Consider the following 26,952-nt stretch of genomic DNA (forward strand, 5'->3'; position numbering starts at 1 on the left):
ATCCCAGCAGTTGGTTTATTTCTTTTTAAAAAAAATCTTTTTATTAATTTTAAACAAACATAAATGAAACATGAATACAGAGAGTTTGAAAGTACATAATTAATAGGTTAAGTATACATTCATATAGATGATAGTCCATATATAATAATCTCCCAAACTCATAGTCATTATGAAAAAAGGGAGTAAAAAAAGAAGAAAAAAAAAATCCCCGAAAAAGAAAAGGAAAAGAAACCTAACCAACATGGGCCATTGCATTATGTCAAATATACACAGCAGCGTCAATAACTCCGTGCCTCCATCCAAATAATTAAGGATAAAGGTTTATTTCTTGATCTTCAAGGTACTGTAACCCTCTTAGTTTTTTCCCCAAAGTGCTATTGTTTACTGTGATGCAGCAAACCACATGAAACAGTAGAACGCTATTGATGAACTAAACCAACCAGAAGACACTGGAAACATGCAGCAGGTCATGCACATCTGTGAGGAAAAAAAAACTGTCTATGTTTTTGTTCTGACTCATCTGAGCACTTCTGGCATTTTCAGATTTCCAGACACTGCTGTGCTTTCGATTTTTCACATATCATGGTCAATCCCATCCTACCTTCATCAGACAGCCACACTCACTGTTGAGGCACGTTGGAGTCATTTGGCCTTAAGAGGTATGGGGTAGGAGCTGAGGGGAGGGAAGGGTAGAGGTAGGGGCCTGAATGGGAGAAAAATGCTGTTTGTATCTGGCAATTTTCACCCCGAAGTTGGAACTTGAGAGAACAATAATTGTTTGATTGGAGGGGAATGTAGTTTCATCAATTACCCACTCCAAACAGCTCCAAGTATTTTGTAGTGGTAACGTGATTAATTGGGCTGATTGTTTTCCATCAGTTACTCTATAACTAACTGCTAGGTGAGGCAAAAACAGTCTGAAGGACAGGTTTGAGAACGCTGGGTCCAGCCACCTGCTCCCTTGGCTTGGAGTCACAACAATCTTAGATTTCAAAATGGGCGTCTGAATGAAATCCATCTTGTATGACTTGGAAAGAATCAACACTTTCCTCCATCAGCCGGCCAAACCTGTTCCATGGATTGGAAGGTCTTTGGGTGGAGATATTACCATAAGCAGTTTTGATTTCATAAAGTTTGTTATTAGTTACCTTGGCAGTAGTGATCTCTGTCCTCTGCTGTGGTGTGAGGAGCTTCTCCCAAGTTGCCCAGTGGTTGGGATGACTAGAAAACTAAGGGCCCATCTTGCAGCAGCCTGGAGCTGGAATGATGCAGGGGAAGGGAGGGGTTGTAGGGGGTGGGGCAGTCTGAGCTGCTCTTGTTTGGGCAGCTCAGTAGCACAGTGGTTAGTGCGATGCTATTGCAGCTCAGGTAATCGGAGTTCCGAGTTCAGCTCCGGCATCCTCTGTAAGGAATCTGTATGCCTTCCCCATGGAATGCATGGTTTTTCTCTGGGTCCTCCGTTTTCCTCGTGCAGTCCAAAGACGTGCTGGATAGGTTACTGGTTATTGTAAATTGTCCTGTTCATTTGGGGTTGATGGCCGGAGTGGCTCGAAGGTGATGGAAGGGCCTGCTCCTTTGCTGCATCTGTAATTAAATAAATGCTAGCTGTGGTTGTATCTTTTAGGAATGTGATGATCCAGAATAAAAATGGCATAAAGATACAATCAGACTTTGACGTTGGTGAAGGGAAAATCCAAGTTTCCGTTAGTCCCAACCAGCGGCATACTGTTGAAATCGGTGTGGTGAACAAGGGCACACAATCAATGACCTTCTTAAGATGCGAGCTGCTCCGTCGGTTCCATGTGTTCACCTTGAGGGATGAGAAGAATGTGACCCGTTCCCAGTCTTTTCAGCTGGAAGCAGGTGAGATACACACTTTCTTTACCCACTTCCTGTCATTTTTTTGCTCATTCTCAGGATATTCTCTGCCATTTGCATTGATTGACCACCCCTAGAGTAACTGATTGCAGGCTGCCTTTGTGTGAATGGTACAAGGCCCAAAAGCAATTGATTTCCCCTTATTTTTGAAGTTGATCCAGTTTACCAAGGAAGCGATACAAATGTGGATCTCAACCATGCATGACATGTCTGAAACGAAGTTTTCATTTTAATCATTTTCCCTGCTCCTTCCCCCATTTATTTCATCCCTATACATACTAATCGTAGACTCCATTTTGGCATTTCGTAGGACCGACAAATCCAGCCAAGTTCAGTTACATTCTTCAGTACTTCAAAGGTTTCAAAGGTACCCACATTTCGCGTCCTCTCAGCTCTGATAATATGGGGCTGTGGATAGAGATGAGCGAGGGGAGATCACTCCCAATTAACTTTTAAAATGCCAACTACCTGGCGTATAGTTAGCAGATTTGATGGGGAACCACAGAAAATCTTGAATGTGGCTTAGTCCCTATTAAAACCTCTCCTTGAATGAGAGCACTCCACAGTTCTGCTCCTTTGAGCCCAAAAGCACAAACTTGACTGGAAGTTGGGGATAGCAAAAAGCTATTTATTCATTTGGCTGGACCATACTGAGCACAATTGAGTTCTATTCTTAAAAACTGTTTGTTTAGTCCAGGCCCATCTTGGGAGTTCCAATGTTAATTCCCTATTGCTTGACTGTTATATTCTCGGCCATCTCTCACAGTGTGCAGAAGGAACTCATGGATTATTTGTCTTCAAAGTTGATCAGATGTCTTTCAATTCTGGGACCCAATTTTTCACAGTCTATTAATTTAGCTGCAGGCATCGAAGGTCATTTCCATATTTGTTGACTGTACCAAAGCAGGTGGGATTGCGAGTGTGGATATGAGCAAGCTGTGTGAGTAAGAGAGAACCTGGTAGATGGTGTACAATGTGAAGGATGGTGAAGTTCTCTCTTTTGGAATGCATAATAAGAAGTGGAGTACATCTTAAAAAGCGAGAGATTAGGTGATGTGACTGTTCAAAACAATAACCATTTGATGGAACACATTGCTGAAGATTAATGAGTAGAAGCAGCAAGAAAAGATGAGGATGAATGTTGTCTAAAGGTTTGGTCTCCATACCTAAGAAAAGATGTACTTTCCTTGGAGGGAGATTTACTAAACAAGTTCCAGGGATGACAGGTTTGATGTACAGTTAAAGATTGATTACTGCACACATCCTGGCTCCTTTCCTCTACCCTATCCATTCCTGATGAAGGGTTGCACCCCAAAATATCAACTGTTTATTCCCCTCCGTAGATGCTGCCTGACCCGCTGAGTTTCTCCAGCACTTTATGTGTCTTGGTCAAGATTTCCAGCATCTGCAGAATCTCTTGTTTTTAAGAATGATTGAGTTATTAGGACTATATTCGTAAGAGATCTGAGGATGAGTTTGTATAAAATTCTGTATGGGGTTGGTAGATGTTTCCCCTGTCTGAAGGTTTGTGGGCTGGGCCACCTGGTGTAATTTGAGACATCTAGTTATGTTTTAAATGAAGCAGATTTGTTATGGCTACAACATTGGCTTCTTTCCTCACGCAGGAGCGACCTATACAATTGAAGTAGATTGCTTAGTAATTCACCATGGCTATTTCCCAATAACGCTCGTCTTTCAATTCCGAGATGAGAGCTCAAATACTTTCAACATCATTCGCTTCTTCTCGGCAAGAACAACCAGCAGTCTGATTGAAGAATTAAAGCCTACCGCACCCTACAGGCCGTATCAGCTGTGCACTCGTTATCCTACTGAAGAGATTATTGAAGAAGGAGAGAGGCCGGAGTGGTGAGGCCCACCTCTGTGAACTTGCAGTCCTTGCAGCTCTCTTGCATTCTTCTATCTCTGGCCTCTTGCAGCTTCGTATCCTCCTTCTGACTTAATTATTGCTGTCACTGCTTCTCCTTCCTTTGAAGATGCTTATTTTCACACCAGAGTTCCGGTTGGTTCAGTCTTCTACACCAACATCTCTTAGTGTGGCTCGTTTAAGTTTTTGTTTGTGACCTTTGAGATTCTAAAGGTTCATTTATTATCAAAGTGTGAATGCAGTACACAACTCTGTGATTTCTCTTCTCCAGATAGCCATGAAACAAAGAAAGCCATCGAATTAATTCAATGAAAACATTAATCCTGCCCCCTGCACAAAGGGAAATTTACAAATCGGCAACAAGAGCATCAAAACACACAGACACATCAAACCCCACACCCCGACAAAAAAAGCTTAGAAATCATACCAAATTTAAATTGCACGACAATTGACGTGAGAACTGTAATACAAATTCGACAATTTGAATCAATAAAATTGTATTACTACCTTCGCTTCGTCAAAGGTGGGGGAAATGTGTTTCTAGGGAATGGGATTTATGTATTTATACGGCACTATTCCCGGTCTTGGGGCAGCCTGAGAAATCTTGGTACCATTTTGTTTTACACAGTTTTTTTTTAAGTGAAACAGGAAATTAGATTAGTTTGCAGATGGGCAGTGGATTGAAAAATTGTGTTTGTCAATATTAAACCTGAGATATACATTAGGGAGACCTGGTGAGCAGATTTAAGACAGGATATCAGATTAGTAGAGAGAATGCAGAAAAACCCTGAAGGATATGGTTATCTGTTTCAGCATCAAGACCTGGGAGAGAAGTTATTCCTTTTTATTCAAGTAAAACACAACAGTAGAATACATAAGCACAATAGTGGATGTGAATCCCATTGTACCATTTGTCATATTCTGCTCAGACCAGGTAATTAGATGTTATAAAGGAAGCATGTGTGCTTTACCATTAAGGATGCCAGCCTTCCTGGAATTGAAGTTGAGCTTCCTGGATGCTCCTGTGAGGAGGCTGGAACAAAAGGAAGTGGTCTTAGTCTGCTTAGGCTTGCAATATTTGACTAATGTGGCCCCAGGATGTATGTGCACTGGAATATAATTCACACCACGGAGTATCTTCAAGGCATAGGATTTGAGTAACAGCAACTCCTCTGTCTTACTGATCTGTTTTTCTGTCTGTGCTTCTACTAGGTATGTTGTGCTGCTGAAGATTTTTTGTAATTTCTGACCATCCCATGGTCCATTTACTTACCTTGTGCCTACTTCAAATTTTTGCAGTGTCTTCAACAATCAACTGGAGCATACCATTCCTCTTGAACAGTATAAATACACCAAAAGCACTTTGAAAGCAGTAAAAAGTGGTCTGAAGGGTAACCAAAATCTCAGTCCTGATGTGAATAGGGAGATGCAAAGGATTCAGTAAGTGCCACAGTTAAATTTTGTATTAAAATGGTGAATGCAAGATTAATGAACTGTTCCTTTTTTAATCTTGTCTGGGGAATAATTAGTTAATGGCTAGTAAGCTTTAATAATCCAAATTGAATTGTCTTGTTAGATACTGTTAAAACGGAACTTAAAAAAGACTCTGCGTACCAAGTATCATCTACACAGAGTTGAAGTTATGGACCAAAGCATTTCAGTAGAAATGGAAATAGTACAAACTGTAAAGAAGCATGTAGAGAAGCAGGGAACATGGAGAGAGACCGAAAGAACAGCTTGTAATGGGGCTCGATGTAGGACTGATGCAATAATTCAACCAGGACCAAGGGAGATATCACAGGAAATGATGAAGAGACAAAGGTGGATCTGGAAGAGAAGGAGAGTCATCACCCGCTCCTGACGCGGGGTGGAAAATGGAAAGGCAGTCGTTTCCTGCTATTGTGGAAATAGCTTGATCCCAGGTTTTGTGAGTCTGTGTCAAAAGATGAGGAAGTTACTTGGGCTTTGAAGCTTTATTAAAATGGTGAAGTTTCCAAAGCAGTGTAGAATGGAATGTTAAATAATCAGAAACTCAGAATCGTTCTTGCAAATGTTCCTCCCGCTTGAGAGGATTCAGATTTATTTATCACGGGTACATGGAAACATAATGAAATATGCCGTTTGCATTAATAACCAGCAAATCCATAAAGTTTGGCAGAACGAAACAGAACACAACAAGCAACAATACAACAGCAAACCAAGCCTCTTTCCTCAATCCTGCCCACCCCCACATATGGACAGTTCCCCAACTTGAAAACGGGACCCTCCAGTCTTGGCCATTGGGCTTTGACTTTTGGTCTCCAATCACCCTTTGGGCTTTGATATTTGGTATTGACCTCCAGACTAGCCAGTTATGGGACTCCGAACTCCAGGAGTAATGTGGTTTCAATCCAGATTTGCCAAGAGTAGTAGATGTCTGGGCCCAGTTTCCCAAGTTCCTAAATGGATTTATTATTGAATAGCTTGGATATGATTCCTCCAGGTGCACTGCAGAATAGGCTCTTTATCCCTCCTCTTAGATCCAAATGTTAACTTAAAGGCATCCCTCCACTGCCCAAGATCTCCCTAAACTTTGAGGTGTGACAACCCTGGTATCAAATTTGTCATGGCATGTTTGCACCTCTCCATTGGTTATGCCCTTACTACATGAAATGGAGTGGGAAGGATTGGAACGGCGCATGTTACTCCAAGCTTGGTTAGTAAATACTTTCGGGGTTGAAATGTCCTGAATGGGTGAGACTGCAGTACCAGGAGATGGTCATGAGGCTCAGCTACCACCAGTAACAATTGGATTCAAGTGAATGTTGTTTTGTGACCCTCTAGTTCACTTTTTGGCATCTCTGCTCTCAGAAGTAATGCATTTTTTACTCTTTGTGCAGTTCTTTACTGGCCTCAGAACTGGAGTTCGAAGAATATGATGAGAGATTTGCACTTTTGCTCCACTTGGAGGAAATTCAGATGGAAGTTGACATTACCAGGTACAATATGGAGAATGTTACCATGACGCAGGAAAGAAGACTTCTTGTTCTCAAGGTTAGTGCAAGTGTTTCAAAGGCTTACCGTAGATTCCGGACTACAGAGCGCACCTGATTAAAAGCCGCATGGTCTAATTTTAGAAAGAAAATCAATTTTGTACTTGTACAAACCGCACCGGATTTTAAGCAGCAGGTGTCCCACGTTGTAATATGAGATATTTACACAGAAAGATATTACACGTGAGGATTTTTTAACTTTTAATTAAATCCGTATGGTAACATAAACAAATACATATTGCAAATGCTTTTTTTCGAACAGTGCCTGTAACACAGCTACTTTTAAATATATTTACGTATCGGTAACACACAAATTACGTTGCGTATACTTTTTTACTGAAGAGTGCACGAACAACATTCCAATATCTCCTAATGACTGGTAAAAAATATATATATACTGCAGCCTACCAGGAAAAGTTATTGATCGCCTTTAACTTAAAAGCTGCATCATATGCTTTTCTTCGAGTGTTTTCCATGTTGATGAGGGTGAGTACAAATGACTGATTTACAATAATTTAATTGTGAAAGTGCGCTTGATTTATCGTACAATTTCATTGGACCTCTGTGAACTACTCATCAATTTTATTGGTCTTGCTATGATCCCAGCCCCCTCCTTTGTGAGAATCACAAGAGCACCCGTCGAAGGTGGGGTGGAGGGTCAGTAGACCCAGTCGGGGGGGGGAGAGAGAGAGAGAGAGAGAGAGAAACATGCTGTTACGAATCCCGTAACTGGAGAACTTACCTGCAAAGATAGAGAGGTCTGTTGAAGTCTGATGTCACTATTGTAAAGAGAGTTTCTTCTTTTTTGTTAACTAGCAGGAATGCTAATTTACTGATAACGAGAATGGTATTCCTTTGTAAACCAAATGGGGATTAATGTTCTTTCTTCTGAGTCTGTAAGCTTTTGTTGACGGGCTTTTGGGCAGATCGGCGCGAGGGGGTCGAGAGAGAGGACGCAATGCTCTAAGCTGGGCGAGGATCGGACCCCAAAGGGGGGTCCGAGGCCGGGAGATTCTCCGAGGAGGGGGGGGGGGGGGATGAAGCTAGATGTGCTTGGTTGACCACTCGGAGGGTCCTGAGCTGTTTGGAGAGTCGAGGAGTTCGGAGGGTCCTGAGCTGCGAGTCGAGGAGTTCGGAGGGGATCGAATGGTGGCCAGAAGACTTCAGTAATTGAGCTCCAACGGCTGTGCACGAAGTGGTTTGGACTTTGATAAGTTTGGCGCCTTTTCTTTAATTTTCTCTTCATATATACTGTATCGTTATTAATCACTTAGTAATAGTAACCTTTATAAATCGTACTCATTTAATCGCATATGGTGTACTGTCTGTTTTTGGGCGAGGCGGGGACATCACACAGCATCCACACCAGCTGATTACCCAGTTTGGCGGGGCCGAAGGCTGCTCCCCCTAGACAAGAACGAGCTGAGCCAGCCTGAGGCGACCCAGGAGGTTACATTGTGGGGTGCTCGTCCGGGGTTGATTTCTGTGGAAGCTGTGTGATCACCCTCTTTAAATTGTGTCTGCGGCGAAGAGCTGGTGTGCCTTTGTGGGTGTGCGATTGTTGGTTATCGTTGTGTGTGTGTTGGGTGTGCTGTTGTTAGCCTCGAGGTCGTTGTTCGAGTTCCAACTAGTGCTGACGAAATGGTGATGGGACCATGGGTTGTCCATACTGTTTGGGGATTGAGGAGTAACAGGTTGGGATGTTTCAGCAGTGGTGGGCTCCGCCCGGTTGTTGGAATAATGTCCAGCCCTAAAGGGGTGGAAGCGTGGGCGGAGCGGACCCCTCAGTTGTTGGGTGAGTGGCAGTGCTTGGCTGAGGGAAAGCGACAGGGACGGGTTGAAAGTTTGAGTAGGCGGGCTGGTGACTTTGTTAGAACTGTCGGGCGCAATTACCTCGAAGTGACCGCTGCCAGTTCTGGGAAAGTGTGGGAAAATGCGTGTGGTTTGACTGGAAGTCAAATGCCGCAGCTGGGGGGCTCGTCATATCCGTGGCAGGAGATTGGTGAGAAGTTTTTAGGATATCCCTTTTTGCCTAGGGGGGCAGATAAATTGCTTGTGGTGCAAAGGGGATCTGTCAAGGGGATCAGTTGTTCCGTTGATTCAAGAGGTGTCGGGAAACTTAGAGGAGGCCCAGTGGGGGAACGGCTTGGGGTCTCTGGGGGAGCACGTTCCCAGCAATGTACCAAGGAACTCCCGAAAGGAGCAGACTCTATTCCTGAAGGCTTAGAGGGGCCATGCGCACAGGTGTTGTTACGGATGGATGGAAGTCAAGTTAAAGCCATCCTCAGCACCGGAGCGCCGGTTAAGTTGCTGTACAGTTTGTTTCATAACCGTTATTGGAAGCATTTACCCTTGGCGACATTGAGGACACTGGAGATTCGGGGTACCAGTGCCGGTGATTATCCAGACGACGGTTGTTGGTCAGTGAAAATGGAGTTCTTAGAGGCAAATGTGGAGGAGACTGAGGTTCAGGAATCGTTAATGCTGATGTGTCTGGACCCTGTTGAGACGGGCAGCGGTTCTGTTCTAGAGAGAACCAATATCCTACTGGTGCACTTGGGAGCCTGCCCGGAGGAGGTGGGTGAGCGCTGTTTGGAGGCATTGTCAATTCACCCAGGGTTTCGAGCTGCTTGTGCGGACGTGTGTAGCAGCATTGGGCCGATACCGAATTCAAACAAGAGCCAGTGGTGGTACGGCCTGGGGGAAGTATCTGAGGGTGAGACCCTCTTAGTGGACGCTGCGAAATACCACGAGGGAGCGGAGTTGACTGCTGAAGACACCTCGGAGAGAGAGAGGTTGCGGCGACTGGCCCCTGAAGCCGTGGAAGACGTAGGCAGCGTGTGTGTGGATTATATTGCGTTGAAGAGGCGCACTGTCAGTGACCAGAATATGGCCCTAGAAGAGGCGATGGCCTGTCTGAGTGGTGCGAAGTGGTTTAAGGTGCTGGATCTGAGGAGTGGATGTTGCCAGATCCCGATGAGTGAGGCCGACAAGGAGAAGACGGCCGTTATAAATTCCCTAGGAGTCTTCGGGTCCGAAAAGATGCCACAGGGCATATCTGGAGCCCTTGCAACCTTCCTGCTGGGCAGGTGGAAGACCATAGGGGATGTGGAGGCGTATGGAGTTTTGGTGTATGTGGATGATCTCTTGGTGTTTGGATTTGCCTCAGGAGAATATGAAGTGAGGTCGTTGCAGGAGCAGCTGAGAACTACCGAGTTAAAGTGTTTTCGGGACACGTGCCAGGGCTGGCGAAGGTCGCAGCTCGTGAGTGACTGTCTCTACGGAATCAAGTTTGAAATGAAGACGGAGAGACTGGAGAAAGTGATCTGGAACCATTCGGAAGACTTACAAGTTGGAGAGAATGAAGAAAGTTGTCTGACTGAGGGTAATAGCAAACTGAGAACCCGGAGAGGGGAGTTTGCGGAGGTGAAGAAATTACAGACGAATCTCAGCAGAGAGAAGCGGAAGCTTGAAGGGAACCTGAAGATGACCATCGACAGTTCAAAAGAAGTGCAAAACCTGAAAGTTGATCTGGAAGAAGTCATGAGGAAGAAAAAGCTGGAGAGAAGTGCAGTGAATACTGAACAGGAGGCTGAAGAGACTGCAGGAGCAGTGCAGGCCACGTGTTTCCGTTTGGAGAAGATCAAACAGCAGCTACCGATCACAGGAATGAGGAAGAATACAGATTCGATGGATGATGTGCTGGATGTGTGGTACATGCTGCCTTTTGCTGACTTTCCCTCGATTGAGGAAGAGACCTTTGGCCCTTCTCCCATTGAGTCAGGTGTAGTGGGGAGGGTTAGCTGTGTGCAGTGTGGGGCATGAGTGAGAGGTTGAGAGAGGAGTTGGTAGTGGGCCCAAGGTATCCCCAGTTGTGTCCGAGCCTGAAGGGTTTAGGTGAGGGGGTACGGAGGCCTCAGAAGGGTTAGGGAACTCCAGATAGTTGGCCTAAGTAGCGCCTGAGGAACAGGGCGTGAGGGTTACTGTGTGGGGAGGAGATGTCACTGCTTGTGCTTGGGTTACGGTGTGTTGGCAGGAAAGGTGGCGAGTTATTTAGTAGTCATGAGGACATGACTTTTATTTGGTGGAGGGAGAGTGTAAAGAGGGTTTCTTCTTTTTTGTTAACTAGCAGGAATGCTAATTTACTGATAACGAGAATGGTATTCCTTTGTAAACCAAATGGGGATTAATGTTCTTTCTTCTGAGTCTGTAAGCTTTTGTTGACGGGCTTTTGGGCAGATCGGCGCGAGGGGGTCGAGAGAGAGGACGCAATGCTCTAAGCTGGGCGAGGATCGGACCCCAAAGGGGGGTCCGAGGCCGGGAGATTCTCCGAGGGGGGGGGGGATGAAGCTAGATGTGCTTGGTTGACCACTTGGAGGGTCCTGAGCTGTTTGGAGAGTCGAGGAGTTCGGAGGGTCCTGAGCTGCGAGTCGAGGAGTTCGGAGGGGATCGAATGGTGGCCAGAAGACTTCAGTAATTGAGCTTCAACGGCTGTACACGAAGTGGTTTGGACTTTGATAAGTTTGGCGCCTTTTCTTTAATTTTCTCTTCATATATACTGTATCGTTATTAATCATTTAGTAATAGTAACCTTTATAAATCGTACTCATTTAATCGCATATGGTGTACTGTCTGTTTTTGGGCGAGGCGGGGACATCACACAGCATCCACACCAGCTGATTACCCAGTTTGGCGGGGCCGAAGGCTGCTCCCCCTAGACAAGAACGAGCTGAGCCAGCCTGAGGCGACCCAGGGGGTTACACTATTTTCAAACGTTTTTATTGATAAAGGGACACAAAAGTAGGGTTAATACAAACATTCAGAGACAATAGTCACTGTTGTTATTCTGTATCCCTGGTGGGACCTGCAATTTGACACGTTTCTCTCTCTCTCTCTTTCTCTCTCCGACTGGGTCTACTGACCCCCCCCCCCCCACCTTTCGACGGGTGCTCTTGCAATTCTCACAAAGGAGGGGGCTGGGATCATAACAATACAAATTGCACGTTCCACCCGGGATATAGAATAAAGACAACAGCGACTATTGTCTCATGGAGACCAAGTGAAAAGCCCTCGGGCAAGGTGGGCTGGTTGAGAGAGAGACTGCATCATCCCAACCTGACTGACTCCTGCGACCCCGTGAGGAAGTATAAAGGAGAGTCTCAGGGGGACAGCCCTCAGACGCACCAAGAAGACATGAGAGGGTGGTCCCGCAGCAGCGGGAAGCCATTCTGAAGGAAGCCACGTGCATTAGATTCCAAGATTGGAATCTGTGGCTGGAATCACAGGAAACCGCTTTTAACTAACATCGGGGAGAGGAAACCAACGCTCCCCCGATTTCACGGAAGATTCATCAAGACTCGGCAAGTTCTTTCTCTTCTCCCCCAATCTCTCTCTCTCGGTTGCCCCACGTGAAACCCAGCGATTTCCAACGGGCTGAGGCCGGCAGACTTTCTGAGTGACTTTTATATTTCCAACGGACAATCTATTAACCCCTAGACAACAGCAGAGCTCACTTAATGATGAGTATTACTATACCCGCGCTTTAGATTGAGTGTTGACGATGTGCACTATCTGAATGTATGTATTAACCCTACTTTTGTGTCCCTTTATAAATAAAACGTTTGAAAATAGTGACATCAGACTTCAACGGACCTCTCTATCTTTGCTGGTAAGTTCTCCAGTTACGGGATTCATAACAGTCTACTGTTACCAGGCAAAATGTTTTTGGCGGCATGAAAAAAAACATGCATTAGCCGCACCGTAGTATAGGCCGCAGTGTTGCTGCAGTGTTCAAAGCGTGGGAAAAAAGTAGCGGCTTATAGTCCGGAATTTACGGTAATTTGGAAGGAGAATCGGAACAGAACTAGATCTTTGTTTCCAGAGGCTCCTCTGCCATTCAGTTACAATGTATTTTCAGCCAAAAATGGGTCATTTTCTACCATTTTGTGGACATAGTTGTTTATACACCACATGAGCCTGACCCATCATTTGCTTATCCCTCTGCTCCTCTCTCCTGCCATTTAGTTCATGCTTCCCATGTGCTTCAGTAATTCCCAGTTTGCATTTTGAATTCACTTTGACTCACTTTTGTTCCATTTCCCTTGAACAACAAATCCATCTAGCTTGGTTTTCAAATTTTCATTTTCAATTGACCCCCGTTTTGACAAAATACTTGAGAAAAAGTTCCAGACATGTACTATGGTGAAGAGCTGGTTTTTGGCGTCATTGCAAAACGATGGCATGGTAGTGTAGCATTTAGTGTAATGCTACTACAGCGCCAGTGACCCGGGTTCAATTCTGCTGCTGTTCCTAAGGAGTTTGTATGTTCTCCATGTGACCATGTGGATTACATAGAAACATAGAAAACCTACAGCACAATACAGGCCCTTTGGCCCATAATGCTGTGCCAAGCATGCACTTACTTTAGAAATTACCTAGGGTTACCCATAGCCCTCTATTTTTCTACGCTCTATGTACTTATCCAGGAATCTTATTGCATCCGCCTCCACCATAGTCGCCAGCAGCCCATTCTACACACTCACCATAATCTGCGTAAAAAAAAACTTACCCTTAATTTCCCCTCTGTACCTACTTCCAAGCACCTTAAAACTGTGCCTGCCATTTTAGCCATTTCAGCCCTGGGAAAAAGCCTCTGACTATCCACACGATCAATGCCTCTCATTATACACCTCTAAATGTTCACCTCTCATCCTCTGTCACTCCAAGGAGAAAAGGCCAAGTTCACTCAACCTATTCTCATAAGGCATGCTCACCAATCCAGGCAACATCCTTGTTAATCTCCCCTGCACTTTTTCTGTGGTTTCCACATCATTCCTGTAGTGAGGTGACCAGAAATGAGCACACTACTCTAAGTGGGGTCTGATCAGGGTTCAGTAAAGCTGGAACATTACCTCTTGGCTCTTGAACTCAATCCCACGGTTGATGAAGGCCAATGCACCATATGCCTTCTTAAGCACACAGTCAACCTGCGCAGCAGCATTGACTGTCGTATGGACTCGGACCCCAAGATCCCTCTGATCCTCCACATTGCCAAGAGTCTTACCATTAATACTATATTCTGCCATTATATCTGACCTACAAAAATGAACCACTTCACAGTTATCTGGGTTGAACTCCCATCTGCCACTTCTCAGCCCAGTTTTGCATCCTATTGATGTCCCGCAGTAACCTCTGACAGCCCTCCACACTACCCGGAACACCTCCAACCTTTGTGTCATCAGCAAATTTACTAACTCATCCCTCCACTTCCTCATCCAGGTCATTTATAAAAACCACAAAGAGGATTTCCTCTAGATGCTCTGATTTCCCCCCACATTCCAAAGGCCTACAGGTCCAGAATCAGAATCAGACCATAAGATAAGGGAACAGAATTAGGCCATTTGGCCCGTTGAGACTGCTTCGCCATTTCATCATGGCTGATCCCAATATTCAGCTCTCTCCCTATAACCCATCATGCCCTGACTAATCAAGAATCTTTCGAACTCGATATCTTAAATATTTCCAATGACTTGGCCTCCACAGCCTCCTGTGGTAACAAATTCCACAGGTTCACCACCCTTTGGCTAAAGAATATGCTCCTTATCTCCATTCTGTGGAAGTCCCTCTATTCTGAGGCCATATGCCCTGGTCTTTGACTCCCTCACCATGGAAAGCATCCACTTGATCCAGACCTTTCAACATTCAGCAGGTTACTATGAGATCCATTCGGCCTTATTGGTCAGAATTCCAGTAAGTACAGCCTCTCAGCCATCAAATGTTCCACATACGATAAGCCCTTCAATTTTGGAATCATATTTGTAAACCTTCTTTGAACCCTCTTCAATGTCAGCACATCTTTTCTTCGAAAAGGAGCCAAAAGCTGCTCACTCTACTCCAAGTGAGGCCTCGCCAGTGCCTTATAGAGCCTCAACATTGCATTCTTTATTATATATCCTAGTCCTCTTGAAATGAATGAATTTACCTTCCTCTCACGACTGACCCAAACTGCAAATTGACCTTTGGGAAATCCTGCATGAGGACTCCCAAGTCTCTTTGCACCTCAGATTTTTGAATTTTCAGGTTTAATATCTCTGCTATGTCATGAACTTTATTGTTCAGTGACGGCAGTTCAGTGCAATGCATGATAAATTACGACAGAATTTCAATAATAAGGTGTATATAAAATTAAATAAGTAGAGCAAAAAGAGAGCAAAAATAGAAAAACTACTGAGGTAGTGTACATGGGTTCATTGTCCATTCAGAAATCTCTTGGTGGAGGAGAAAAGCTTTTCTTAAAACACTGAGTGTTGTCTTCAGGCTCCTGTAACACCAACTTGATGGTAGCAATGAGAAGAGGGCATCTGCTGAGTGCTGGGGGTTCATAATGATAGGTGATGCCTTTTTGAGGCATTGCCTTTTGAAGATGACCTTGTTGCTGGGGAGGCTATTGCACGTGATACAGGTGGCGGAGTTTACAACATTCTGCAGCTTTTTTCAATTGCATTGGCCACTCCATTCCAGGAAGTGAGGCAACCAGTTAGAATGCTGTCATCAGTAGAAATTTACGAGTGTCTTTGGTGACATACCAAATCTCAAACTCCTAATGAAGTACAGCCACTATTGTGCCTTCTTTGTAATTGCATCAATATGTTGGGCTCAGGAACTTGAAACTGTCTACCCTTTCCATTTCTTAAGGTATGTGTTCCTTCTTGGAGTCAACAATCAATTTCTTGGTCTTACTGACATCGAGTGCGAAGTTGTTATTGTGCCACCACTCAACCAGCTGATCTGTCTCTCCTGTATGCCTCTTTGGCACCATTTGAAATTCTGCCAACAATAACTATTATTTATAAATTTATAGATGCCATTTGAGCTATGCCTAGCCACACGGTCGTGGGTTTAGAGAGAGTAGAGCAGTGGGTTGAGCACACATCCTTGAAGTGTGCCAGTGTTGATCCTCAGTAAGGAGGAGATGTTATTTCCCATCAGCACAGAGAGTGTTCTCACATTGAGGAAGTTAAGGATCCAGTTGCAGAAGGAGATACAGAGACCCAGGTTTTGGAGCTTGTTGGTTAGAACTGAGGGTATGATTCATGTTGAATGCTGAGCTCATCTATCAATAAACAGCAGCCTGATGTTGGTATTGCTATTGACCAACTGATCAAAGGCCAAATGGAGAGCATCCGCTGTAAACCTGTTGTGGCTTTTGGCAAATTGCAGTGGGTCCAGGTCCTTATTTAGGCAGGAGTTGATTCTAGCCATGACCAACCTCACAATGCATTAAAGCACTTCATTGCAATTGATGTGAGGTAGGTTAATTGGTCAAATGGATATTATTAGATGAGCTGGAAGGACCTGTTACTGGACTGTATCTCTAAACAGATAGGTAGATAGAAGTTTATGCGATCAAACATTGCACTGGTTCCTCACTAGTGGAAGTGAGATAAATGAATAAATTCTGCAATCCTTCAATCATAATGAGATCCTGAGGGACTGTTGGCCTGGTCAAGGTAGCAAATCACAACTAAACCCTTTGCCACAAATACGTATACTGGAAACATATGCAGATACTGGAAACTCAAAGCAAAAACACACAAAATGCTGGAGGAACTCAGCAGGTCAACCAATGTCTATGGAAAAGAGTAAACAGCTGACATCTCGGGCCATAACTTTTCATCAGGACTGGAAAGGAAGGGGAGAAGTCAGAATAAGAAGGTGAAGGATTGGAGGAAGAAATACAAGGTTGGCAGAGATCAGAGGGGATTTCACCAAACTCCTGTAAAAGGGAAGATTTAAGCTTCAGCATAGGCATCCCTCGAGGAGGCTTCACAGTGGTAGTATGACAAACATAAGAAAAATCTGCAGATGCTGGAAATCCAAAGCAACACAGAACAAATTGGAGGGACTTAGTTTGTTGAGTTCCTCCAGCATTTTGTGTGTGTTTCTTTGGATTCCAATATCCACAGATTTTCTCGTGTTTGTGATACCCAAACCCTTTGCTGCTGTGTAGGATGGCGTTAAGACAACAGATGTATAATTGCATTTGGAATGACTGATGGCGAGTCAATGACTGATGCTTTTTGACAAGACCTTTCACGATATCCTTGCTAGTTTCTTTTCCTCCGCTTAGTAATATGCTTAAATTCAGCGGGTTGCCATGTCTGATTTGAGGTCATAGGCAGAAGAGAACGGACCTCCAGCCAGGTGATGCCGGAGGGAAGTGCGCGACTGCCAGCAGGCGGGTGAGAAGAGGGATTAACCCAGCGAGCGCCAGCTCCCCGCTGTTGACAGACGTGTTGGGCGGCCGTGCATCACACAAATAATATTAATAAATGCAGGAAAACAAACAGGAATTGCCTGTCTGTGCTTACAAAAGCATGCAAACACGTGAACAGATCTAGCGCAACCAAAACAATGCGCAGCAGATTGGTACGGTGGCCTGGGAAATTTGAAATTACAGTTGCACGGAAAATTTGAAATCAGTGTCGGATTATTGAAGGAATCGGATTAGTGAAGGTTGACCTGTATAACAATCACCAGAGTCTATTTTATCCTGACGTTGACCATTTACAGTACTGTGTAAAAGTCTTAGGCGCATAAATATACTGTAGCTAGGATTTTTGCTTAGTACTGTTCTGTCAATGTGGAGCGGAGAGCGATTTTGTAAATCTGCCACGGTCAAAGGATGGCAAGGGTGGACTGCTGTGGGAGTGGTCTGGGACAGGTGGCAGAGGAGGAGTGCCAGGGGGACAGTACCGGCATGGCTGCAGACACATCTAGTCCTGAGACACCAGGCAGAATCATTTGATTCAAATCATTCGGTTTATTGATTATTACAGAATGTCTTTCTGATGCTTCCCACTCCCTCCCCCTCTCTCTCTTCCCTTTTTCCCAACCATGAAATTCTTCCCTCTCTTCCCACACTCTGTACACAGTAGTGACCCATATCAGAATCAGGTTTATCATCCCTTACATGTATCACAATTTTTTCTGGCACTAGTAGAGTGCAGTTCATAAAATTCCAGCACTGTGCAAAGGTCTTAGGCACCCTAGCAATGTATGTGCATGAGACTTTTGTACAGTACTGCATGTTTAAAGTAATGCTAAAGAATATCTTCTTTCTCCTCAGAGATAACAAGCTTTTGGTTTAATGGTATTGTTGTTGTGTGAATGAAATCACCGGAGAGAGTTACTGGTAGATACAAAGCAGCTTTCTTTATTCGACAAAACCAGGTACAACAGGCATCAAACACTTTTCGGTGGGGCTCGATATTTATTTGCTAAACGCAAAGGACAATTCCATATTTAGGAGTTTCTTTCTTTTGAAGCTACCTGCAAACTTCATCTTCTGGTTCACCTCCACCCCACAAATGCCAGCATTGACTGGGATTCACAGCTTTTAGGAAATGCATTGCTCCATATTAAATCCACAATACATTGTCAAGGAACAGAAGACCGGTAGCCAAAGCCATTTGCTAAATGTAAATAGGCTGAACCTAAAATCACTCTAACAGCATGATTTAAAGATGGCAGGCCCGACAGTGCCACACACTCTGGTACTTCAGTAGTGTTAGCCTAGATCTTCGTACTGAAGTTAAACTTGTGTCCTTCTGACTTGAGAGGGAATCCTTAGACTTAAGGTGACATTTATGACAATATAGCATTTTTGTTCTTTGACAGGTCCCTGGTGTTGCTGAAAATAGACCCTCTGTGCTCAGAGGAGATCATCTACTGGTGTCAAGGAGTGACAGTCGAAAACAACCAATCACTCGCTACAAGGGCTACGTACACGGAGTAGAACTGGAGAGGGTTAAGATGGGGTTTTCCCAGAAGTAAGTTTTGAAAAATTCTATGGTTGCATGTTTCAAACTTACTCAAGGCTTGCTCCTTTTGGGGACGATTATTGGCCCACACTGGGTAGGTGTTTTAGTGGGTTCCTTTACTTGATTAATTTGGTGTATTGGATATTACTGTCTCATTACTTCCCATACATGTCATAATGGAGGATAATGCAAAACATTAAAAAAGCAAATTTCTCAATTGTATATGTAAATGATAGATATTCTAGGAAGACTGAGATCAAAAGCTTCTAGTTGGGCTGTGATCATGGAGAAATCTAAGTGTGGATAATTAAGATCTAAAAGACATACAGTAATGTACACGCAGAGGCCACTTCATCTTTTTCATCATTAATTTATTCAGCTGATCATGTGGCAGCAACTCAACGTGTAAAAGCATGTAGACTTGGTCAAGAGGTTCAGTTGTTGTTCAGACCAAACATCAGAATGGGGAAGAATTGTGATCTGTGACCTTGACAGTGGAATGATTGTTGGTGTCAGACTGGATGATTTGAATATCTCAGAAACTGCTGATCTTCTGGGATTTTCACACACAACGGTCTCTAGAGTTTACAGAGAATGGTGTGAGGAACAAAAAAACCTAGTGAGCAGCAGTTCTGTGTGTGAATGAGAGAGGTCAGCGGAGAATGGGCACACTGGTTCAAGATGACAGGAAGGTGCCAGTAACTCGGATAACAGTGGCGTGAGAAGAGACTCTGAATGCACAACACGTCGAACCGTGGAAGTGGATGGGTCACAGCATCAGAAGACCACAAACAAACACTTAGGAGCCACTTTAAGTGGCCACTAAGTGTGGGCCATGGGATTAAATGTGCCTGATCTTGGTTGGAGAACTGTGAACAGTTGTCTCATTCTAGAAATATACAAAATATATAGAATGGAATGATAAAAGTTAGATTGAGGATTTTCTACTTTAAGTGGACTGGTTGATTTTGATAGCTATCATAAAATTAAAACAGTAAATACAGAGGGTGGTATCAAGGAATTTTAAAAGAAATTAAGATATATTCACAGTAAGGCAAGTCGGAACATAAAGGGTCAACCTAAAACAGTAAAGAGCTGCGTACAGTTTTAACTTAAATTTTACAGACGCTGGATGCTGTGTGGATTAAAGTAATAGCTCATTGGCATAAAACAAGGAACAATGTATTACATAATAAGGCCTTCTGTGGCAGCAGTAGTATCAAACGACGCCAGGTCTACAGACAAAAGATACTGTGGCTCCAAAGGAGAAGTAGCCTGAGGTATTTCCTCTGGTGAATCTGCATCAAAAGAATAGCTAGATTGTGATTAGTTTAAACAGAAGAATTTGAGGATGGGTTTCTTTGTAATGAAACAGCCAGCAAGATAAAGGTACAACACGAGGAAATAACAAAGGTATAATCTCTGTTTCACAAGTAATCTGCCCTCATTTATATAGCTACAAATGCACAATTGTAAGAAGCAAGCAGCCCATTAGGATTTCCCCGGAGGTTAAGAATAGAGTCAGGGGTAACAGGGCTGGAACCAGGGTGGTTCTCATAGTAAGAGATAGACAATAATACTTAGCGTCTGCTCCACCTTTCCATCATGGCTGATTTATTATCCCTCTTAGCCCCAATCTCCTGCCTTCTATCCGTAACCTTTGACACCCTTGCTAATCGAGAGCCTATCAACCTCCGCTTTAAATACACCCAATGACGGCCTCCACAGCCGTCTGTGGCAATGAGTTCCAACTCTAGCTCTAAAGTGCCCTTCAAACGTCAACATATTTAAGTAATGAGCTCTGGTTATGAGACAAGGTGGAGCTATTTCCAGATGAGCATATCAAGCAGAGCTATTGATGTAAAAAATGTCTTATCATGCACTCTTCTGCACCTCATAGATAATGAAATGTGTATATTGGTAAGCATGGTGTTTCTGATCTCCGAATGTACACAAGAAAGTGTGTAGATTGCAGCTACTAAGGCAAATGGCACTTCTCCCTCCTACAATTCATCAGATTGGTTGAATAAATACATTTCTGACTGACCTGAGAATGGACATGTTGGAGCGATTCCTTGCTCTATAATAATAGTGTTTGATAAATCCCATTAGAATTCCAGGACAGACCTCTTTACGTGACCACCTGAAAGTGTGGAACCTGCAATCGCGCAACATGGATGCACTGGAGGGAGAAATGAACCACAGGGTGTGTTGACTGGGTATCCATTTCCATTCTTGTGTCAGACCGTAAAATTCATATTGTCGTGCCCATAAAGTGTTGTGTGGCGCAGCATCCGCTGACTCTTAACAATATCTGTAATCAGCGTATTAGGAAATGAGACTGGCTGTATGCACGCAGTAGCCTCTTCATTAGTTTCACCTGTACACTTGCACATTATCAGAATCAGGTTTATTATCACCGCCATGTGTTGTGAAATTTGATAACTTAGCAGCAGCAGTTCAATGCAATACATAATATAGAAGAAGAAAAAATAATAATTCAATTACAGTATATTTATATTGAATAGATTAAAAATGTGCAAAAGAAACAAGTAATATATATTAAAAGAAAGTGAGGTAGTGTTCACGGGTTCAGTGTCCATTTAGGAATCAAATGGCAGAGGGGAAGAAGCTGTTCCTGAATCGCTGAGTGTGTGTCTTCAGGCTTCAGTACCCCCTACCTGATGGTAACAGTGAGAAAAGGGCATGCCCTGGGTGCTGGTTGTCCTTAATAATGGAAGTTGCCTTTCTGTGACACTACACCTTGAAGGTGACACTACACCTTGAAGATGTCCTGGGTACTTTGTAGAGTAGTACCCAAGATGGAGCCAACTAAATTTACAACCCTCTGAAGCTTCTTCCAGTCCTGTTCAGTAGCACCCTCCCCACCCCCCCACCATACCAGACAGTGACACAGCCTCCACGGTGCACGAAGCCTCCAGAATGCTCTCCACGGTACATCTATAGAAGCTTTGAGTGTATTTGTTGACATTGCCAAATCATTTCAAACTCCTAATGAAGTACAGTCACTGTCTTGCCTTCTTTATAACTACATCAATATGTTGGGACCAGGTTAGGTCCTCAGATCTTGACACCCAGGAACTTGAAACTGCTCACTCTCTCCACTTCTGATCCCTCTGTGAGGAGTAGTTTGTGTTCCCTTGTCTTACCCTTCCTGAAGTCCACAATCAGCTCTTTCATCTTACTGATGTTGAGTGCAAGGTTGTTGCTGTGACAGCAGTCCACTAGTTAGCATATGTCAGTCCTGTATGTACGCCCTCTCACCACCTCCTGAAATTCTACCAGCAATGGTTGTATCATCAGCAAATTTATAGATGGCATTTGAGCTATGCCTAGCCACACAGTCATGTGTATAGAGAGAGTAGAGCAGTGGGCTAAGCACACATCCCTGAGGTGCACCAGTGTTGATCAACAGCGAGGAGGAGATGTTGTCACCAATACGCACAGACTATGGTCTTCTGATTAGGAAGTCGAAGATCCAACTTCCAGAGGGAGTTACAGAGGCCCAGGTTCTATAACTTCTCAATCAGGATTGTGGGAATGATGGTGCTGAATGCTGAGCTATAGTTGATGAACAGCATCGTAACATAAGTGCAAATATCTAATTAACCGATCATGTGGCAGCAACTCAAAGCATAAAAGCATCTAGATGTGGTCAAGAGGTTCAGTTGTTGTTCCGGCCAAGCATCAGAATGGGGAAGAAATATAATCTAAGTGACCTTGACTGTGGAATGATTGTTGGTGCCAGACGGGGTGATTTGAGTATCTCAGAAATTGCTGATTTGGGACTGTCACACACAACAGTCTCTAGAGTTTACAGAGAATGGTGTGAGAAGCAAAAAAAAACATCCAATGAGCAGCAGTTCTGTAGATGGAAGCACCCTGTTAATGCGAGAGGTCAGAGGAGAATGGTCAGACTGGTTCAAGCTGAGAGTAGGGCAACAGTAACTCAAGTAACAACAGTGGTGTGTAGAAGAGCATCTCTGAACAGACAACATGTTGAACCTTGAAGTGGACAGGCTGCAGCAGAATGGGATTGGAGCTAGCAAACCCAGTGCTACAGAAATGCCAACAGAAGCCCCAAAGATCTCTCCCTGGGAGAGAAAGGATCTTCGAAGGTGGGCTACACCTGGGAACAACTTGAAAGACTAGCCCGGCACAGGGGACTCTAGCAAGCTGCTGTTCGTGGCCTATGCTCCAGTAGGGATGTTGGGCTTCAGAAGGAGAAGCTGAAGTAGCAGAAAACCGCTACATTACAACAATTGTGTGCAGAAGAGCATCTCTGAACGGACAACGTGTTCATTAGGTACAGGATATACCTAATTAAGTGGCCACTGAGTATATGTTGTTACTGACTGAAGTTCAATTTGTCCTTTACCTGTATCATCTAAGTCTAAGGGTGAGATATGGGGCCAAAACAACTGCTTCATTAAAAGTTGCATTTTTTAATTAATACATCTGATGTTCACTTAGTGTTTCTTGTTGAGGGAGGGTGCTGTTGGTGAAATAGAATCTAGCACAGGGGTTCCCAGTGTCTTTTATGCCATGGACTAATACCCCTGATCTAACAGATTTGTATTAACTTGTGCTTTCAATTTTTCCAGGCTTTTGAATGATTTTATAGACAACATGAGGTTCGATGTCATGTTCACATTTAACCGATTTCCAATACGAATGCAACACCGGGCAGTGTACTTAGCGAAGTCCAATGACCTAAGGAATGTGCTCTTTCCAACTTTCTCTAATAATAGATGTATCCATCCTCTGGAAGGAAGGTTGAGGTGAGTAAAACCAGATAGAACCATGGGGGCTTGATATAGGCAGACCTGGGTGCAGAGCATCAAAATGGTTTTGGAGTATCATCACCTGAGCACTCTTCTAATCTGTACAATCCTTTAATGCAATAATACAACCCAAAAGGGGCTTTGAGTGTTTTTACAGTGACATGAAAAAGTTTGGGCACCCCTGGTCAAAATTTCTGTTCCTGTGAATAGCTAAGCGAGTAAGAGATGACCTGATTTCCAAAAGGCATGAAGTTAAAGATGACACATTTCTTTAATATTTTAAGCAAGATTACTTTTTTTATTTCCATCTTTTACAGTTTCAAAATAACAAAAGCTTGTAAACGCTTTCTGTAGCCAGCTAAGAGTCTTTCAATTCTTGTTTGGGGGGGGGGGTGGTTTGCCCATTCTTCCTTGCAAAAGGCTTTCAGTTAGTTCTGTGTGATACTTGGGCTGTCTTGCATGCACTGCTCTTTTGAAGTCTATCTGCAGATTTTCGATGATGTTTAGGTCAGGGGACTGAGAGGGCCATAGACAAACCTTCGGCTTGAAGTAGTCCATTTGGATTTTGAGTTGTGTTTAGGATCATTCTCCTGTTGTAGAAGCCATCCCCTTTTCATCTTCAGCTTTTTAAAAAAAAAACAGACGGTGTGATGTTTGCTTCCAGAATTTGCTGGTATTTAATTGAATTCATTCTTCCCTCTACCAGAGGAATGTTGCCTGTGCCACTGGCTACAACACAAGCCCAAAGCATGATCGATCCACCCCCGTGTTTAACATTTGGAGAGGTGTTCTTCTCATGGAATTCTACACCCTTTTTTCTCCAAACAAACCTTTGCGCATTGCGGCCAGAAAGTTCTATTTTAACTTCATCAGTCCACGGGACTTGTTTCCAAAATGCATCAGGCTTGTTCAGATGTTTCTTTGCAAACTTCTGATGATGAATTTTGTGATGAGGACGCAGGAAAAATTTTCTGATGACTTTTCATGAAGGTCATATTTGTGCAAATGACACTGCACAGTAGAATTATGCACCACCACTCCAGAGTCTGCTAAATCTTCCTAAAGGTCTTTTGCAGTCAAACAGGGGTTTTGATTTGCCTTTCTAGCAATCCTACGAGCAGTTCTCTCAGAAAGTTTTCTTGGTCTTCCAGACCTCATCTTGACCTCCACCATTACTGTTAACTGCCAGTTCTTAATTACATTACAAATGAGGAAATGCCTGCCTGAAGAAACTTTGTTATCTTCTTACAGCCTTCTCCTGCTTTGTGGGCATCATTTATTTTAATTTTCAGAGTGCTAGGCAGCTGTTTAGAGGAGCCCATGGCTGCTGATTGTTGGGACTAGATTTGAGGAGTCAGGGTATTTATAAAGCTTTGAAATTTGCATTACCTGGCCTTTCCTAATGATGACTGTGAACAAGCCTAACAAGCTAATTAAGGTCTGAGACCTTGGTAAAAGTTATTTGAGAGCTCAAATCTCATGGGGTGCCCAAACTTTTGCATGGTGCTCATTTCCTTTTTTTCCCGTCTAAAATTATAAAGGACAAAAATAATAAACTAATCTTGCTTAAAATATTGAAAGAATGTTTCATCTTTAACTTTATGACTTTTGAAGATCAGTTCACCTTCTACTCAACTATTCACAGCAACAGAAATTTTGACCGGGGTGCCCAAACTTTTGCATGCCACTGTACATGAATCATGGAACACTACAGCATTACATGGTATTGTGCCTGTCTTATAATGTACTCTTAAGATCAAACTCTTTCCATCTACATACAGTAGTCCTCAATTTTTCTACCCACCATATGCCTATCTAAGAGTTTGTCTGTAATGTATCGGTGTCAACCATTGCCCCTGGCAGGGTGTTCGACTTTGTTTAAAAAAATCTACATCTGACAAGGGCCGTATTCTTTGCTCCAATCATCTTAAAGTTTGTTCAAAGTAAATTTATTTTCAAAATACATATATGTCACCATATACTAACCTGAAAATCATTTTCTTCCGGGCATTCACAGTAAATTCAAAAAACCACAACAGAATCGGTGGAAAAACTGCACACAAACAAAGGAGGGCAAATAATCAATGTGCAAAAGAAAACAAATTGCACAAACACAAAAAAGAAAAAAAAACCAAAGTAATAAGTAATGAGAACATGAGTTGTAGAATTCTTAATAGTGAGTCCATTGGTTGTGGAATCAGTTCAGTGCTGTGATACATGAAAATATCCCACTCAGATTCAAGAACCTGATGGTTGAAGTTATATCCCTATGTATTAACCATTTCAGCGCTGGGGAAAATAGTCTCTGGCCATATACTCAGTCTATGCCTGTTATTATCTTTTACACCTCTATCAAGTCAACAGTCATCCTTCCAAGCTCACTCATTATCCTTATTAACCTAATTAAAGTTTGACACTAAATTGCAGAAGGAATTATTGGGACTGTTACCCAAAGGCTGGGCTGCTTCTGATCATTCTCGTTGAACTGTTGCTGTACCAGTGAGGAGGTCCTATGTGATTATCAGGGAGGTAGTTCAAGGAATTTCCAATCAGGTTGGTGTTTAACAAAGGAGAGTGTGTAGATGATGTTGCTTCTAATTACTTGAAGCCTCTGTCTTTAGTGGCAGAGGTTGTGAATTTTGGACATGTTCCTGCAGTAGACTGTAGGTACATCACTCCGAAAAGGAATTAATATTCATGATAATGGATGGGGACCAATCACGCAGGGAGCTCCTGAGTTCTGTTTTGTGGACTGCGGAAAGGTTCACACCACAAGACACCACAAGTGGAATTCTCTGCCACAGGAAACAGTTGAGGCCAGTTCATTGGCCCTTGTGGCTAAAGGGATTAGGGCAGGGGTCAGCAACCTTTACCACTGAAAGAGCCACTTGGACCCGTTTCCCACAGAAAAGAACACACTGGGAGCCGCAAAACCCGCTTGACATTTAAAATGAAATAACACTGCATACAACGTTTTGTTTTGCCTTTATGCTATGTATAAACAAACTATAATGTGTTGCATTTATGAAATTGATGAACTCCTGCAGAGAAAATGAAATTACATTTCTGCATGCAACAAAAACATTTTGAACTCCGAAAAAAAGACGTTGGGTTGAAGGTTACTTTTAAGTAAAATACTCAACGTCTATTTGAGTCCTTCTTGTATTTATGAAAAACGCCAAACTTAAATTTGCCGCCAGCAGCAAACCAAAAATAACGTCAGCCAGCTGTCAACCTGAAAAATAAAAGGACTATTTCACTGAACAATGAAAACATATGAATATACGTAAAATAATAGGCAATTAAAATATTTATCATACTTGTTCAGGTTGACTCACACCTGACAATGCAGTCGTATTCAGTAGGGATGGATCGATGCTTAGGGGAGTGACCGGGAAGGATAATGTGTTTTTTTCCTCTCTGAACTCACAGAAGCGTTTCCCAAACGATGTTTGCATTGCGATGATTGCAGAATGTAAATACTCCGAATTTATCATGTCGTGACCTTGTTTGAACTCTCTCAAATTGGG

General features: G+C 43.3%; 1 protein-coding gene across 1 annotated transcript in view; it reads left to right on the top strand.

The window, feature by feature from the left end:
* The window catches only part of LOC132381097 (putative helicase MOV-10), an 82,377-nt gene that overhangs the window by 12,849 nt on the left and 42,576 nt on the right, over positions 1-26,952 (top strand). Inside the window, exons 4-9 of the mRNA XM_059950305.1 lie at positions 1,625-1,863; positions 3,504-3,744; positions 5,063-5,203; positions 6,643-6,796; positions 18,475-18,626; positions 23,243-23,419. Coding sequence (XP_059806288.1) covers positions 1,625-1,863; positions 3,504-3,744; positions 5,063-5,203; positions 6,643-6,796; positions 18,475-18,626; positions 23,243-23,419 — 1,104 coding nt within the window. The remainder of the gene's footprint in view (positions 1-1,624; positions 1,864-3,503; positions 3,745-5,062; positions 5,204-6,642; positions 6,797-18,474; positions 18,627-23,242; positions 23,420-26,952) is intronic.

The sequence above is a fragment of the Hypanus sabinus genome, chromosome 25, assembly GCF_030144855.1.
Source record: "Hypanus sabinus isolate sHypSab1 chromosome 25, sHypSab1.hap1, whole genome shotgun sequence".
Classification (NCBI taxonomy): Eukaryota; Metazoa; Chordata; class Chondrichthyes; order Myliobatiformes; family Dasyatidae; genus Hypanus; species Hypanus sabinus.